A 15,565-nucleotide genomic window follows, 5' to 3' on the forward strand; every position below is an offset into this window, starting at 1 on the left:
CTATGGCTTCCCTCAGACAGACCTTCTCTAACCTCCTGATCATATTGGGTTCCTCTTCTATACACTCTTCTGGCATTTGTCACAATGTTCACATGTACTATTTTTACAATTTTTGTTAAGTTCTCCTCCTACAATCTTGTAAGTGCATGAGGGCAGGTCCAACTTGCCACGTTCAGAGCTGTGTCACTTAGTATCTGGCCCATAGAAAGCATCAAATTAATATATCCTGAAGGAAGGAAGGTCAACCAATGACACACAAACTCATGTAAATTAAATTCTGGAACTTTCTCATCTTTGGCTTATTGGCCCAGAAAGCACCCTAGGGATCCACTTTTCTGCCTTTGGAGGAGAGGATTCGAAGCATAAAATGCATTCATAATTTCCTCAAATATTTGATTTCAAATCTAACAAGTAAACTTCCTTCCCCATAGAGAAACAATTTCATGGTTATTTATGAGACTTCCAGCTGCTGCACAGAAATGGGACTATGTGGGGGTGGGAATGTTTGTTTTCCCAAACACCGACATTAATCAAGCCATGGGACAAATACATAGTTAACATTAACTGCTGCCCAAAGAACACATTCGCCTTGCCTCATTGACTCAGAGCACTCTTGGAAAGCTTGGACCCCCAGCCCTGGTGAGATAAGTGTCCGCTCACACCTGCAGGACCCTACACATCGTTCACTCATTCAATGACAAACATATATCAACAAACAATTATTAGGCATCCGACACTGGGCTCGATATTTAGGACACAAGTATCCTTGGTACGAGGATGAGTCTGGTAGTGGAAACAGAATACAAGTTCAGTAGGATAATCACTAATGAAGCCATGATTCATCATTTACTCACTCATTCACTCCACATTTCCTAGGTGCTTACTATGGCAGGCTCTGTGCTAGGCAGCTGGGATACAGCAGAGAACAAAAGTGAGGAAGTGTGTGCCCTGAGGGAGCCTACATTCTAGGTGGGAGAAGACAGACAATAAATGAATACACAGATAAGTGATATCAGGTGACGACAAATGCTCTGAAAAGAGAAAAAGCAGGATACATGGCGTGCACAGTGACAGCTACTTTCGATGGTGATCAGAAAGGCTTCTCTGACTGGGTGAATCTGAGCAGTGACCTGAGCTGGGAGAGAATAAGCCACAAGGAAATGGCTGGGGGGGAGGGGTTCCAGCATGAGGGAACAGTAAATGCATAAGCCCTGAGGCGAGCCCATCTGAAGGAACATCTAGGGGGCAGGGAAGGAGACGGAGGTGGGGGGGCAGGAAGGTAGAAGTCTCCAGGGGCCACATCCAAATGCAGGGTGAGCTCAAGAAAGGGACTCATTGGTCCTCCTAGGGCCAAACATGTAGGGGGAGGGGAACTCACAAGGAAGCAGCTTTTGAAACAAGACTGAAAGGATGCCCAAAATTTGCCTCATAGACCAGCCGAGAACTGTCCTCCCAACTCTCCACAGGAAGCTGAAAATCTGTTCAGGTTCAGAGGCCAGCATTCGGGATGCTAGTGACTGACTCGGCCCTCTCATCTTCCAAGGCATTTGCTCTTCTTTGCCTCTCCCTGGAGAGCACCCCTCTCCCGCCTGCTTTAGGCTCCCAGGCCTCCATCGCTACATTCCCACCTGGGTCAGTATTCTGTTCACGACTGCATCCCCGGTTCCTAGAACAGTGCCCGGTGCAGGGGAAGAGCTTGCTGAGGGAATGAATGTTGCTTGCTTTCTCTTACCCATCCCTCCTCTTCTTTTCTCTAAAATCAAAATTTGAAGTAGTCACTTTCAGCTACAACCTCAGGCCAAGAGTCCCAACCACGGCCACATTTGGTCTCCGACCACCAGGCATCAGCATTTATCTACTAAATTTCCTCAGGAAAATCTGGGTATTATCAGAGGTTAAACAGGTTCCATAGAGCTAAATACAAGTATGTAATAAGCTGCCAAATGCATGAGAGGGTCCGTAAACCCAAACTTACAAGTTCAACATTGCCGAGTTCCTGCCCTGGTAGGGAACTCGGTCAGACCTTGGAGACACGCTTATGAATAAGCAGACATGATTCCTGTCCTCATTGAGCTTACGGTGCTGAGAAGACACAGACAGATATTCATCATATGATAAAGCCTGACGTAGGAGAACGAGCTGGTGTTAAGAGTCAGAGGAGAGGCATCTAAGACTGATGGAGCCAAGAAGGTTTTCTAAAGGAAGCCATCCGTGAGTCCTAAAGCTGAACAGAAGTAACTCAGTAAAGCTTCTGGGGAAAACACGTTTCAGGCAGAAGGAACCTAAAGGCAAGGGCTAGAGGCAAGGGAAAGCAAGGCTTCTTTGAGGAATAAAAGCTAGTTCAGAATGGCAAATGCTATGTTTGGAGTGCTATGCTCCAGATAGATATGGTACGTTTGGAAAGTAGGAGCCTATGGCCCGGAAATGGTGATGGAACAAGGCAAAGAACTGCCAAGTAGTGAGGAAATGTAGGGCAGGGAGTACGCGGTGAGGTCTGGCTAATGACGAAAGGATCTGACTGGATCAGGGAGTATCTCAGAGCTACTGAGCTACTCCGGTGCTGAGGCACCTCGTGCTTTGAGCCCCCATTGTCTTGATCTTAGATTTTACTAAGCAAACAAAAGAAACTGGGTTATCACTTTCTCTTTCTACATTTACCTATTATGTATTTCCCCGAATCCTCCCCAACAGTCCTCTCATCCCTCTCATTGGTAAAAGCTCGAAGCGCTTTCCAATCTTTCCACCAGTTCTGAAAGCAGACAATCCAAAGCAACATGCCACCTCACTAAAAGAAAAACAGCACAGAACAACGGTTAAAACGTTAACTACCTCACAGCAAAGTCAGGTATGGATCACTGTGGAGCGGCCATAATCATGAGGCGATCAGGTAATCAGGAAATTCAAGATAAGTCTCGGGCAGGTTGTACTAAGAAAGTTTGCTGTTAGCCAAAACAAATAAACAAACAAAACAAAATAAAACAAACAAACAAAACTTGTGCACTTTAGACCCAGTATGGAGCATGATAATGAATTAGAATCAACTAACTGGATTTCCATAAGATCAGAACAACCCCCTGCACACTCTACATCGGTTAGTGATCTGATATGCTAATTATTCTAATGAGCTATTGTTAATGTTATAACATTTATAACATTTGTTAGTATGTGGCAATGTCTGTGTGTGCCATTTAAAAGGCAACTCAAAAATTTCCAAATGACTTCAATAAGAAATCTAGTCAAGACTCGTTCCTCACAATATGGTAGACTAGATACTCCGAAAAACTCTCCCAGTATTAAGCCCCTGATAAGCACTGAAAAAGGGAGGATCAGAAGCCAAAAACAGAAAAAAGAAAGAAAGAAAAAAAGCAGAAATTCAGAGAGAAGAGCAAAAGATGGACTGTGGTGATCTTTTCTACGTGTCACTTTGGCTAGGCTGCTGTCCCCAGTGTTCAATCAAACACTAATCCGAGTGTTGCTGTGAACGGTGCCTCACAGATGTAAATTAAAGTCCTTTATCCGTTGACTTTAGTCAAGCCAAAGTAAAGAGAATTATTCTTGATAATCTGTCGGCCTGATTTAATCAGCTGACAGACCTTACGAGTAGAGCTGAGGCTTCCTAGAAGAAATTCTGCCTTGGACAGCTGCTTCAGCCTAGGCCTGCCCCTGCAGCCTGCCTTTCCTGACGCGGCCTGCCCCTGGATTTGGGATTTGCCTAGCTAGCCCCCACTACTGTGGCAACCAACTTCCTGCAATAAATCTCCTCATATACATCTCCTACTGGTTCTGCTTCTCTGGCTGAACTCTGATGGGTGCACACAGCCGACTGTGGAACTGGGGTATCTGCTGCTCACTACTTTTGCTCTGGAGGGAAAAAAAGACAAGCGTAAAAGTAAAATCAGAGACTAAGTGAAAAAGTGAACCAGAAAATGAAGAGACAAGTCAGCATACCTAAAGCTGGTTCTCTGGGTTTCCACTCTGGGAACAGGAGAGAAAACTATTCATGGAGAATCTGTAGCCACAGCCGTAGATTTGAGGCCCAACTTCACAACAAATATGTTTAAGTTCAACACTGAGCAGAGAGAGATACCACTTCCTACCCACTAGACCGGCCACATTTAAAAGTGAGGCTGGCAAGTATTGGACAGAATATGGAACAATGGGAACTCTTCACTCACCACACTTGAACAACAACTTCGGAAAATAAGTTCACATCATCCAGTAAAGCCAGATGTTTATATCCTATGAGATCCTCATACCACTACTTGGTGTGTGTGTGTGTGTGTGTGTGTGTGTGCACGTGTGTGTGTGTATATGCACGTGTGTGTGTGTGTGTGCACGTGTGTGTGTGTATGTCTTTGATAACCCTATGGACTTGAATCCTAAGAGACTGTTCAAGAACAGTCTTTACAATATAATATATAATAGCTCCAAACTAGAAACAGTTCAGATCCACTCACAGGAGACTGGATCCAGTGGTACATTCACGTCGTGGAATCCAATTACAGCAGGGAAAATGAATTAATTACAGCTACATGTCCCAGTACTAACATAAGGCAGAGTCACAAAAAGCCTGATACATGCATTAAGATTCCGTCTTCCTTCATGGTCTTACCATATACTATAAAAATAAAACCAGGAACAGATACCCACGTCCTAAATCCAGGCTGTCAGCTCTGAAGACCAGGAATTATAGCCTATTCACATATGAACCCACAGAACCTAGGAGAGCACAAGCCATAAAGAATATACCCAATAGATATTTGTTGAATGAATAAATTTTGAACACAAAAATGCATGCCAGGAACCAGACCCCATGTTCCTAGAGTCCTAATGCATGAAATCCCAGACTCTGATCTTACCTGTCTGGACCTCTTTCTGCCACAGATGACCCTGTAGCTGTTAGCATCTGATCTGACTAGTGTTAATTCCCCTTCCCCAGCTTCCCAAAACCATACTTCTCTTGGATACTTGCATTTAATAGTCACTCAAGTCCTAGTATATGTTCTTGACCAAAAAAAAAAAAAAAAAAAGCCTTCAGATAAAGGAAATTGTCACTGTCAATAAAAAGAACTTCTGAAGAGTTTAATAAAATGAACTTTTGGACCATATTGATAAGGGACCCACTGTGAAACTCCTGGACACCCTTCCACGTGGGAGATCATCAAAAGTAAAGAGACGCATTTCAGAGAAAAGTAATTCATGAATTTTCCTTCCTGAACTACTAGAGCACTTTTAAAGTACATCCTTTTTCAATACCAAAGGTGTTCCTGCTTTAAACATTACAAAGAACATTTTACACAAGGGGATCTTTCGTGACATAATCATAGTAATTCAACTTTGAAACACCAACTGACCTAAGTATAAAGTGTACCTTAATGTTAGCTAATGAGATGGCCACTGTCAGTTAATTCCATCATCTCTGCAGGGTAACGTGGCATAAGAACAGCGCAATTACTTGTTTAGCAAGACTAAGTCCATTTCAACATACCAAGATTTGTAAAATCCAAATGTCACGTATATTTTAAGAATATTCGCAAGCACGTTAGATTATTCTGGAAACCCTAGCTATCATTTAGGCATTAAATCATGTTTGTTTGTCTTAGGAATAGAGATGGTCACAAACAACTGACACTTTCTCAACTTCTAGAAAATGCACATTTCTTTTTTCTTTCTATCAATGTTATGTAGATGAGAGGCTAATATACTCTAGTCTCATCTATAAGATGAGACTATCAATCACTCTTCGTTTCATTCTAATGATTAACTATATTTCTCTTTGCACCTTACACTATGTTACATATTGTTTGGGAAGGGAATTCCTATTCTCACAGGGCTCTCAACACAGCTGATAAAACAAGATTTATGTATTCAAAGAAGACGTAAAGAATAACCATGAGGGAGTATAAAGTCCAAGTATAATAGAACCTTGACTTCTAAGCTTGGCTATATTCTTTTTTTTTTTTTTAAGATTTTATTTATTTATTCGACAGGATAGAGACAGCCAGCGAGACAGGGAACACAAGCAGGGGGAGTGGGAGAGGAAGAAGCAGGCTCATAGTGGAGGAGCCTGATGTGGGGCTCGATCCCATAACGCCGGGATCACGCCCTGAGCTGAAGGCAGACGCTTAACTGCTGTGCCACCCAGGCGCCCCTAAGCTTGGCTATATTCTGAACACCTACCACTGTGATGGTTTTGAGAGTTCACTCCCTTCTCTGAGTCACAATTGCTTCTTTGGTGAAAAAATGGGCTGCATTAGGCACTCAAAGATCCTTCCAACAGAGGTATCTATTCAATTCCGACATTGTGAGGTTTTAAGCTAATTTAAGACAGTATCTTTTAGAAGATAGGTGTGGAGAATTCACAATGCAAAAATTGTTCCAAGTGGGATTAATCAGAGAAGGTTCCAAAGTAATGGTAAGTCTTAGGGTTGGAGGTGAATGAATAGGGAAATGATATGACAAGCACTATGGCTGAGGTATTGTTTGTGACCTAACAATGACATGACATTAGTAAACTTCACTCCTTTCCTAGCCATTCCTTCTGCCATATGATGAACTATGCGCCATTCTCAATTCATTATTAATTAAGTCTACCTCAACAGAGAAGGTGTTCAAGGTGGGTGCATGAGGAATAGCCTAACTCATTTTACAGCACAACTGTGGCTACTTCTAGAAGCGACTCTCTGGCCAAGTTCGCTGGCTGCCCTAGTAACTTTCTCTGCTGTACTGATGACCCAGTGATCTCAAAAATAGCGAATCACACATACAAAGTGTTATTCCATCATCCAATGTAATAGGAACTGGGAAATTCTTCAAGTGATTAGATCAGGACTAAATCTCACACAGAGACTAAGTTATCTGGATTGGCAACTTAATCAGACCATCAGAAGACTCTCTTCCCTTCTCTTAACTCTTGCTAGAAGGAGATTTAGACGGTCTGTTATCTAATTTAGGACAAAGTTGGAATAGCTTCCTAAAGTTAAGGAATGTAAGCAGCTGTCCATTTTGTGTACAGGAACATTATAGACTCAAAATTTCTTCTTGTTTACATACTCTGCTAAGATTACAGAAGAAACTCCCAGGGAAGTTACCAGGGTCTGGTATCTATCCCAGGGTCTGGGTGAAGTCAATAAAGAAATTACTTGTCCGGGGCGCCTGGGTGGCACAGCGGTTGAGCGTCTGCCTTTGGCTCAGGGCGTGATCCCGGCGTTATGGGATCGAGCCCCACATCAGGCTCCTCCGCTATGAGCCTGCTTCTTCCCCTCCCCCTGCTTGTGTTCCCTCTTTCGCTGGCTGTCTCTATCTCTGTCAAATAAATAAATAAAATCTTTAAAAAAAAAAAAAAAGAAATTACTTGTCCCCTTGTCCTCTCCTTCTCCTACTTGCAAAGTTCTGAGTCCTCTCAAGCCTTAATTAGAATTCGCCTGCTCCAATTCTTTCACTATCTATCTATTTTCCTACTGAGCTCCATGGTTCCCAAATTCTTAAGACATATAAATAATATTATGGATTCCTTTTGTTACCTGTCCCCCTGGCCCATTTTTTTTTCCTCTGAAGAAAAGAGAAATTATACAATACTTAAGAAAATGTCCCAATTTCCAGTGGCTCTTTATGCATAGATTATTATATCCTACAAATCAGAGAGAATGTGGGAATCGTAAGGAAACAACTTGGGTCAGTTCACCTCTGAAAACTATCTGAAACTGTTTAGTACAAGTCAGAGAGGACCAGTTCAGATCTTTCCTGAGCCGAGGGGCAGGGAAGACACGTCAGTGAACTACAAACAAAAGACAGCCCAAATAGGCTTAGCTGAATTCATCATCTGATACTGTGTTGATATTTCTTTCAGTTTCTCTTCACACATCAGTATCAGCACCATCGCACACTGAAGTCTGCCTTCCATACACAGATACGACAAGCACTTTGGTAGTATTCCACACTAAAGCAGCATAACTTTGCTAATACCAAAACTCACTGTCTTTAATTTAAACTATCATCCTCTAGGGAAGAAAGGGATAAAGAAAGGGGGGGTAATCAGAAGGGGGAATGAAACATGAGAGACTATGGACTATGAGAAACAAACTGAGGGCTACAGAGGGGAGGGGGGTGGGGGAATGGGATAGACCGGTGATGGGTAGTAAGGAGGGCACATATTGCATGGTGCACTGGGTGTTATACACAACTAATGAATCATCGAGCCTTACATCGAAAACCGGGGATGTACTGTATGGTGACTAACATAATATAATAAAAAATCATTATTAATAAAAAAAAAATAAAAATAAACTATCATCCTCTAAGGGATTCAAAAAGTTTAAAAAACAAACAATTCACCATTATAAATATCACGTGAGTATCATCGATTAATGAGGCAAGGATGTGGGAGATGCCTTTTCCCCTTCCCATTAAGAACACAGAGAGACTAGAGTATAAAGAAGTGAAATTATTCCAACAAGGACACATAACTTTGTGGCAACAGAAAGGGGGTGGAGATAACAGATTTGAGTAAGAACAGGTCATGTTGTAATAGAACAATATGGAACAAAACAGACTCCTCAATGCGGTGAGGAGATTGAAGTCACAATACCGTTTAATCCACAGGCTGGTTCCTCCTGCTCTGGAACTCTCTGCCTCGGCTTCCTATAAATGATGTGTGGGTGGTACTCTCCCTCAGCCAGTGGATGCTTTTTGACAGGCTCAATGAAGAAGTCTCCATGTGGTAGATGGAAAAACCCAGTCTGTAAATATATGTAAGACAAAGGTCTATTTGAATCAATTCAGTATCTATGCAGGGAAAATTAGTAAAGTGAAAATTACATAGATCGTGATGATCCCTTAAAACCCATAAGAGCGGTGCTTTCAAAATCTGCCATCTTGGGGTGCCTGGGTGGTTCAGTCGTTAAGCATCTGCCTTCGGCTCAGGGCGTGATCCCAGAGCCCTGGGATCGAGCCCTGCATCGGGATCCTCCGCTAGGAGCCTGCTTCTTCCTCTCCCACTCCCTCTGCCTGTGTTCCCTCTCTCGCTGGCTGTCTCTCTGTCAAATAAATAAATAAAATCTTTTTTAAAAAATCTGCCATCTTATCTCACAGAAAAGCTACACATAAATAAGTTAATGGGATGTCTTTGTAGTCATAGTTACTCAATGTTTTGGGGTCATGGATCCCTTTGAGATTCCAATGAAAAAATGTACCCCTACACATGTATCCAAAACGTGGCATGCAACGCTGCAGTTCGTTCCCCTGCCCCTAAAACCCATTGCTGGGTATCTATGAATCTTCAACTAAGAACCAACGCTTCCCAGTTGCCCTATTAAGGAGTTGGTACCTATATGCCATATTCCATTGACAATTTTTTGGAACATTTACCCATACGGGGGCAGTCCAGCTAAATGCTGCTTGAAGTGTTTTTGTCACAGTGCTCTCATGGAAACAAAGAAACAAAGAAATCTGAGACTGAGTTTTCAGGAGTTCACAACGCAAAGTCCTCTGTCAGGTTCCACGAGGAGGGGGGCACTCTCATTCACAGATGTGAGAATCAGTGATATGCTGGAAAAAGCCCATCAATGAATAACTCTTTCTGGAGGTCAGGTCTAGAGGCAGTATATGCTACAACTCTTTTCTCTTTAGGAAAATTTCTTGGTGCCCATTTGAGATGTTTAGAAAACTCTTTTGTGCCAATGATCACCTAGGCTGGACTTAGGGCTCAGGATCTGAATTTTATATTAATGAAAAAAAGAACTTGCCCTAGAAGACCTGCCGAAGGCATCACACTGAGGTTTATCAGGAGCTCGGACCATGGAATCAAACTGATTCAATCCCAGCTCCTCCACTTATGAGCATTGTGACCTTGGGCAAATGACTTGCTCAGTTTCAGCTTTCCCAAATGAAAAATGGGGATAATCAAGGGTTGTTATGAAGACCAAATGAGTTAATACATGCAAAGTTCTTAGAAAAGGGCCCAGCTCATAGCCTTATCTATCATTAGCCTCTTTCCAGATTTTATGTCATTTCGTTGTGTTAGGGTCAATATACCCATTCAGTGAATAAGGTTTGCAAAAGCCTAGGAAACACCAGGGTCTTAGGGAAACTGTGAAGGCTTCCAAGTTCAAGGCCCCTCACCATACCTCAGCAAGCCAGGGCTGCCCTACTCTGCAGATGAGTCTGAAGACTAGTCGAGCAGTCCCCCACACTCAAAAGGCAAGAGGGGCTCCATGAAAGGAGGCTGCTCTCTATGGACAGTCCCTGACTCGGATGTCTTTCCAAAATGTTTGCTTCATCTGACCAGTAACATAACCAGATCTAACATAAATCTCACAATTGGCTTCCTGTTTTGATTACTGACTTTGAAATAGCTTTAATAACAAGGGGAACAGAAAAAAAGGCACACTGTACCGGCAGTGGTCAGAACAGCTGTGTGACTTTGAATAGGTCATCCAACCTGCAAAAGGGGAGTAATGTTTACTACTTCCCAGGGTGTTTGAGGAATCCAATGTGCTAAGGCTTATAAAGTGCCATGCAAAGTACTTTACAAATGCAGGGTGGTAATGTTTTCTCCGAGGAATCCCACTGGACGTAAAGAACCGGCGAGATCCAGACTAATAAAGTAGCTGCAAACAGACTTGCACCGTGCTGAGATTTGGTTCCATTTCTACTCTGAGACGAAGAGCAGGGACATGAGGAGCACGTAAGCCTATTGCTGATAAAGCTCATTTGATCCACAGAAACCAGGAGGACTCAAAGACTCCTAGGGGAAGGCTGGTGCGGGTCCCTTTGTGCAACTGCTATCAACCCAATACTGATGTCCCTGAAGAAAAAACATTCACCAACAAGAAGGATTTATTGGTATTTCTTTAACCTCAAATTTTGGACCCAGGTGGTACAGAAGAAACAGATGGGGCTCCAGCTGAGAACATAATAACTATTTATGAGCAACATGAATGAGAATTTCTGAAAGCCAAACAAGCGTTTTCCTAAAGGCTGACTTTCATCTGCATTCCTCCACGAGGCCAGTCTTGCACCCGGAAATCACCTATTCAGTGTAAATATTTCTCGGAAGCTGAATGGTGACACCTAGGAGAGAGGGCTGACTCACCAGTTGGAGGGGAAGCAGGACACCTGCTCACATGTGCAGACCCCATGTGCGTGTCATACAGCAGGAGAGGGGATGAAGAGGCAGCCACTGGTTTGGAGAAGAGTGAGGGCAGAAGATTCCCTAGCAGAGCTCTGCACCTCCTCTCTCCACCAAGATATAAACACAGAGCTTTAGAAAGCAAGTTTCCGGTGGCCACGGATGAATGATCTCTTCTCACCTAACCAGAGCCAGATCACGCTGGAAGAACTCATCTATGGTTTGCTTTCCAAATGAAGGACTGGTTCCATGCTTTCCTGAAGCGAACTGTCTAAGAGAATCACCTTCTTCTATTACCAGTTCTGGAAGAGGCACTCTTTATTCCAATCTTCTCTATAACTTGCTCACCTCCTTAGCTCTTTGAAGAAGAATGGGAATGGACTCGAAAAAAAGTATCCAACTCACTGGGAGCTTGTACTCTTCCCAGAAAAACCGGGACAGAATGAACCCCAGCAGAAGCTCAAGGAGGACAAATCTGCCCTTTCTCTCCATTGTCATCTACTCTTCCCCTCAGTCTCCAGGAGTCTCAGCCCACTGCTGACTCCCTTTTGGAAATAAACTCACATCCTTGTTTTAACTAAGTTATAAATATCTCTGAATGTTTCCTGAAGCTATCTTCTAAGAATTGTTTTAAACAAACTTTATGTTGAAGATTCATAAACATACAAAAGGATATACAAATCAAAACTGTAAAGTCCCATAAATCTTCCATAGATGGAATACCTAAATGGAGAAACAGAACATTCCCAGCAGCTGAGAAACTCCCTATTCCCCTCCCAGTCAATATCATCCCTGCCACAAAGGTAACCATTATTCTGATTTCTAACACTAATATATTAACTTGAAGCCCATCTTTAATTTTTTATAGGAAACATTATTGACATAAAAGAAAAAAATGTGTACTAGTTCATGTCAAGTGCTAGGGGCTGATTGATGGAAAAGATTTTAAGGCAGGTGGATTTCTTAAAGTCCATTAAATCAGACTCCACATTGCTTTCTACTTGCCAGGCAAGCCCAACTGGTGGTCATGAGACAAAGAGCTGAGCCACCTTGGTGTGAGGCAGGGGCACTGAACCTCTACTGCTCTCTGCTAAGGAAAGGTGGGGAAGGACCGTCACAGACTCTTTAGAACCAACTTATTTTCCCCAGTCTCAGATTGAGAATAGTTGCCTACAACCTCCTCTCCTTCTCCCATCAAAGTGTTAGTCACCTTGATGCAACTGACAATTATACTTCTGTTAGTGCGATGATTTGGGGTCCAGCAGGAAACTGGCATCGTCTAACAAGGGATTTGTGAATAGAGTGTTCTAGAATCACACAGCCTAGAGACCCGAAGAGTCACCTAACCTATGTTGGCATGCCATTAGGTTTTACTACAGGTAAAACCTAGCAGAATGAAGAATGACAACAATGGTCTTGTAAAAGACATAGGAAAGAATTACCAAATCAGTTCTAACACTCAGGACCCTGGGTTGAGCAGCTCAAGGGGCTGCTGTTCACATAGGAAAAAGCTGTGAAGGGCGCCCCCTGGAGTTGTACAATGGAACAGTGCTGCGAAAATTCATCAATCTGTCCTGAAAAGAAATTCCTTTTCATTTGAAAATTTCACAGGTTACCAGATCAACTTTTTCTTCCAGGGGACGAACACAACACGAGCAACATCTTGGCTTGGGATAAAGAGATACCGAAGATATGCAATCACAGGGCATGAATCACTGGAAAAGATGCCCCCTGTTGCCCATTATAATACACAGTAGAGAGGATAAAAATGCACCCCCACAATCATCATTATTGATTATCAATCTGTATCTATCGCGTGGCCAGCCCTGTGCTAAGAACGCTGAAAGGAGTATGAAAACCTCAAGGTTTATAATGCAGCCACAAGACAAGACTTGATATACAGCACCCCTGAGAAAGGTGTGCATTTGTGGGGGGTGTGGGGTACCTCCCTAAGTGCTACAGATTCCGGTGCTGTGGTTCAGAGAAGATGAAGACCAGTGAGGAGGGCGAGTGCTTCTGGAGGACAAACACACAAGACTGCACCTCTATAGTCTCCGAAACACTTGGCACAGTCCTAAAGCCATGACGGCCTCCCAGAATTATTAGCTTTTTTGTTGCTGGTCTGTAGCAGGCAGAGCATCTTATCATTTACTCTGTAACCGGGACCCTAAACCAGGACCAGGAGGTAAGAGATGATAGAAGCCTCAGAATGTAGATGTAAGACCACCGGGAAGATTCCCCCAGGACTATCTCACCCTCTGCTGCGATCCCAAGAGCTCCCCGGCTGGCCCACACGGAGCCAGTGGAGACAGTGACTGGTAATACCATAGATTCATGAAGATTCTACCTATTAGTCTTAGTGCTAGTAATTCACGTGGCGTGAGGAGAGAAAGCTCATGCCAGGAAGACGTTCTCAGTGCCACCACCTGGTAGTTATCATATGTAGGGCAGACATGATAGCAATACAGGTCTGGTCCCTACCTCCTGGGACAGTGCTGCCAAACAGAGCCTCCTGTGATGATGGAGATGTTCTGCAGCTTCACCATCCCATCGGATAGCCACGAGCCACAGGTTGTTACTGAGCATTTGAGATGCGGCAAATGTAACAGCAGGACTGAAGTTTTAGTTTCATTTAACTTTATTTTTAAAATTTTTTTATTTGAGTATAGCTGAGAGGTGTACAACATAGTGAGTCTACATGTCTATACGTTATGCTATGCTCACCACAAGCACAGTCACCATCTGTCAGCATACAACGCTATCACGGTATCATTGACTATATTCCCTATGCTGTGCCTTTTATTCCCATGACTTATTCATTCCATAGCTGGAAGCATATGGCTCCCACTCCCCTTCCCCCATTTTTCCCATCCGCCCAGCCCCCATCCCCTCTGGTAATCATCAGTTCTGTCCTCTGTACTCAAAGGTCTGATTCTGCTTATTGTTTGGTTTATTGTTTATTTATTCACTTGGTTTGTTTTCAGTTTCCACATATGAGTGAAATCATATGGTATTTGTCTTTCTCGGTCTAACTTATTTCACTTAGCATCATATCTTCTAGGTCCATCCATGTTGTCACAAATGGCAAGATCTCATCCTTTTTTATAGCTAAGTAATATTCTGTGTGTGTGTGTGTGTGTGTGTGTGTGTGTGTGTGTGTACACATCTTGTTTATCCACTCATCTATCAATAGACATTTAGGTTGCTTGCATATCTTGGCTACTGTAAACAATGCTGTAATAAACAGAGGAGTGCATATATCTTTTTGAATTAGTGTTTTCATTTTCTTTGGCTAAATACCCAGTGGTAGAATTCCTGAATCATAGAACAAAGCTGGAGGTAACACAACTCCAGATTTCAAGATACATTACAAAGATGTGTTAATCAAAACAGTATGGTATTGCCACAAAAACAGACACCCAGATCATTATGGAATAGAATAGAAAGCCCAGAAATAAACTCTTGCTTATATGGTCAATTAATCTATGACAAAGGAGGCAAGAATATACAGTGGGGAAAGACAGTCTCTTAAATCAACGGTGCTGGAAAAACTGGGCAGCTACATTCGAAAGAATGACACTGGACCACTTTCTAATACCACACACAAAAATAAACTCAAAATGGATTAAAGACCTAAATGTGATACCTGAAACCATAAAAATCCTAGAAAAGAACACAAGCAGTAATTTCTTTGACATCAGCGGTAGCAACATTTTCTAGCTATGTCTCCTCAGACAAGGAAAACAAAAGGAAAGGTAAACTACTGGGACTACACCAAAATAAAAAGCTTCTGCACGATGAAAGAAGCCATCAACCAAACAAAAAGACAACCTACTGAATAAGAGAAAATATTTTCAAATGATATATCCAATAAGGGTTTAATATCCAAAATATGTAAAGAACTTCTACAGCTCAACAACAACAAAAAAATATGATTAAAACATGGGGAGAGGACCTGAATACACATTTTTCCAAAGACACCCAGATGGCCAACAGACACATGAAGAGATGCTCACCATGACCCATCATCAGGGAAACGTAAATCAAAACCACAATGGGGCCTTACCTTAAACCTGTCAGAATGGCTGCTATCAAAAAGATAAGAAACAACAAGTGTTGGTGAGGATGTGGAGAAAAAGGAACCCCCGTGCACTGTTGGTGGAATGCAAACTGGTGCAGCCACTCTGGAAAACAATATGGAGGTTCCTCAAAAAGTTAAATATAGACATACCATATGATCCAATTTCATTTAACTGTAATTATTACCTTGAATTAAAACAGCTACAGGTGGTTAATAGCTACACTGGACTGTGTATTTCTAGAGACTGGCTGATGACAGAGGGAGAGCCACGGCATACACATCATACAGTGATGAGCGCTGTAATCAAGGCAAATTTGAAGACCTGCCTTAAAAGAAAAACAAACTGCAAAAATGTG

General features: G+C 42.5%; 1 protein-coding gene across 6 annotated transcripts in view; it reads right to left on the reverse strand.

Moving 5' to 3' along the window:
• Positions 1-15,565, reverse strand: part of ADAMTS12 (ADAM metallopeptidase with thrombospondin type 1 motif 12) — a 292,638-nt gene that overhangs the window by 172,316 nt on the left and 104,757 nt on the right. For all 6 annotated transcript variants that reach the window (XM_044387013.3, XM_026506767.4, XM_048224412.2 and 3 more), the window contains one exon: positions 8,588-8,738. In XM_044387013.3, coding sequence (XP_044242948.2) covers positions 8,588-8,738 — 151 coding nt within the window. The remainder of the gene's footprint in view (positions 1-8,587; positions 8,739-15,565) is intronic.

Source organism: Ursus arctos, unplaced genomic scaffold, assembly GCF_023065955.2.
Source record: "Ursus arctos isolate Adak ecotype North America unplaced genomic scaffold, UrsArc2.0 scaffold_15, whole genome shotgun sequence".
Taxonomy (NCBI): domain Eukaryota; kingdom Metazoa; phylum Chordata; class Mammalia; order Carnivora; family Ursidae; genus Ursus; species Ursus arctos.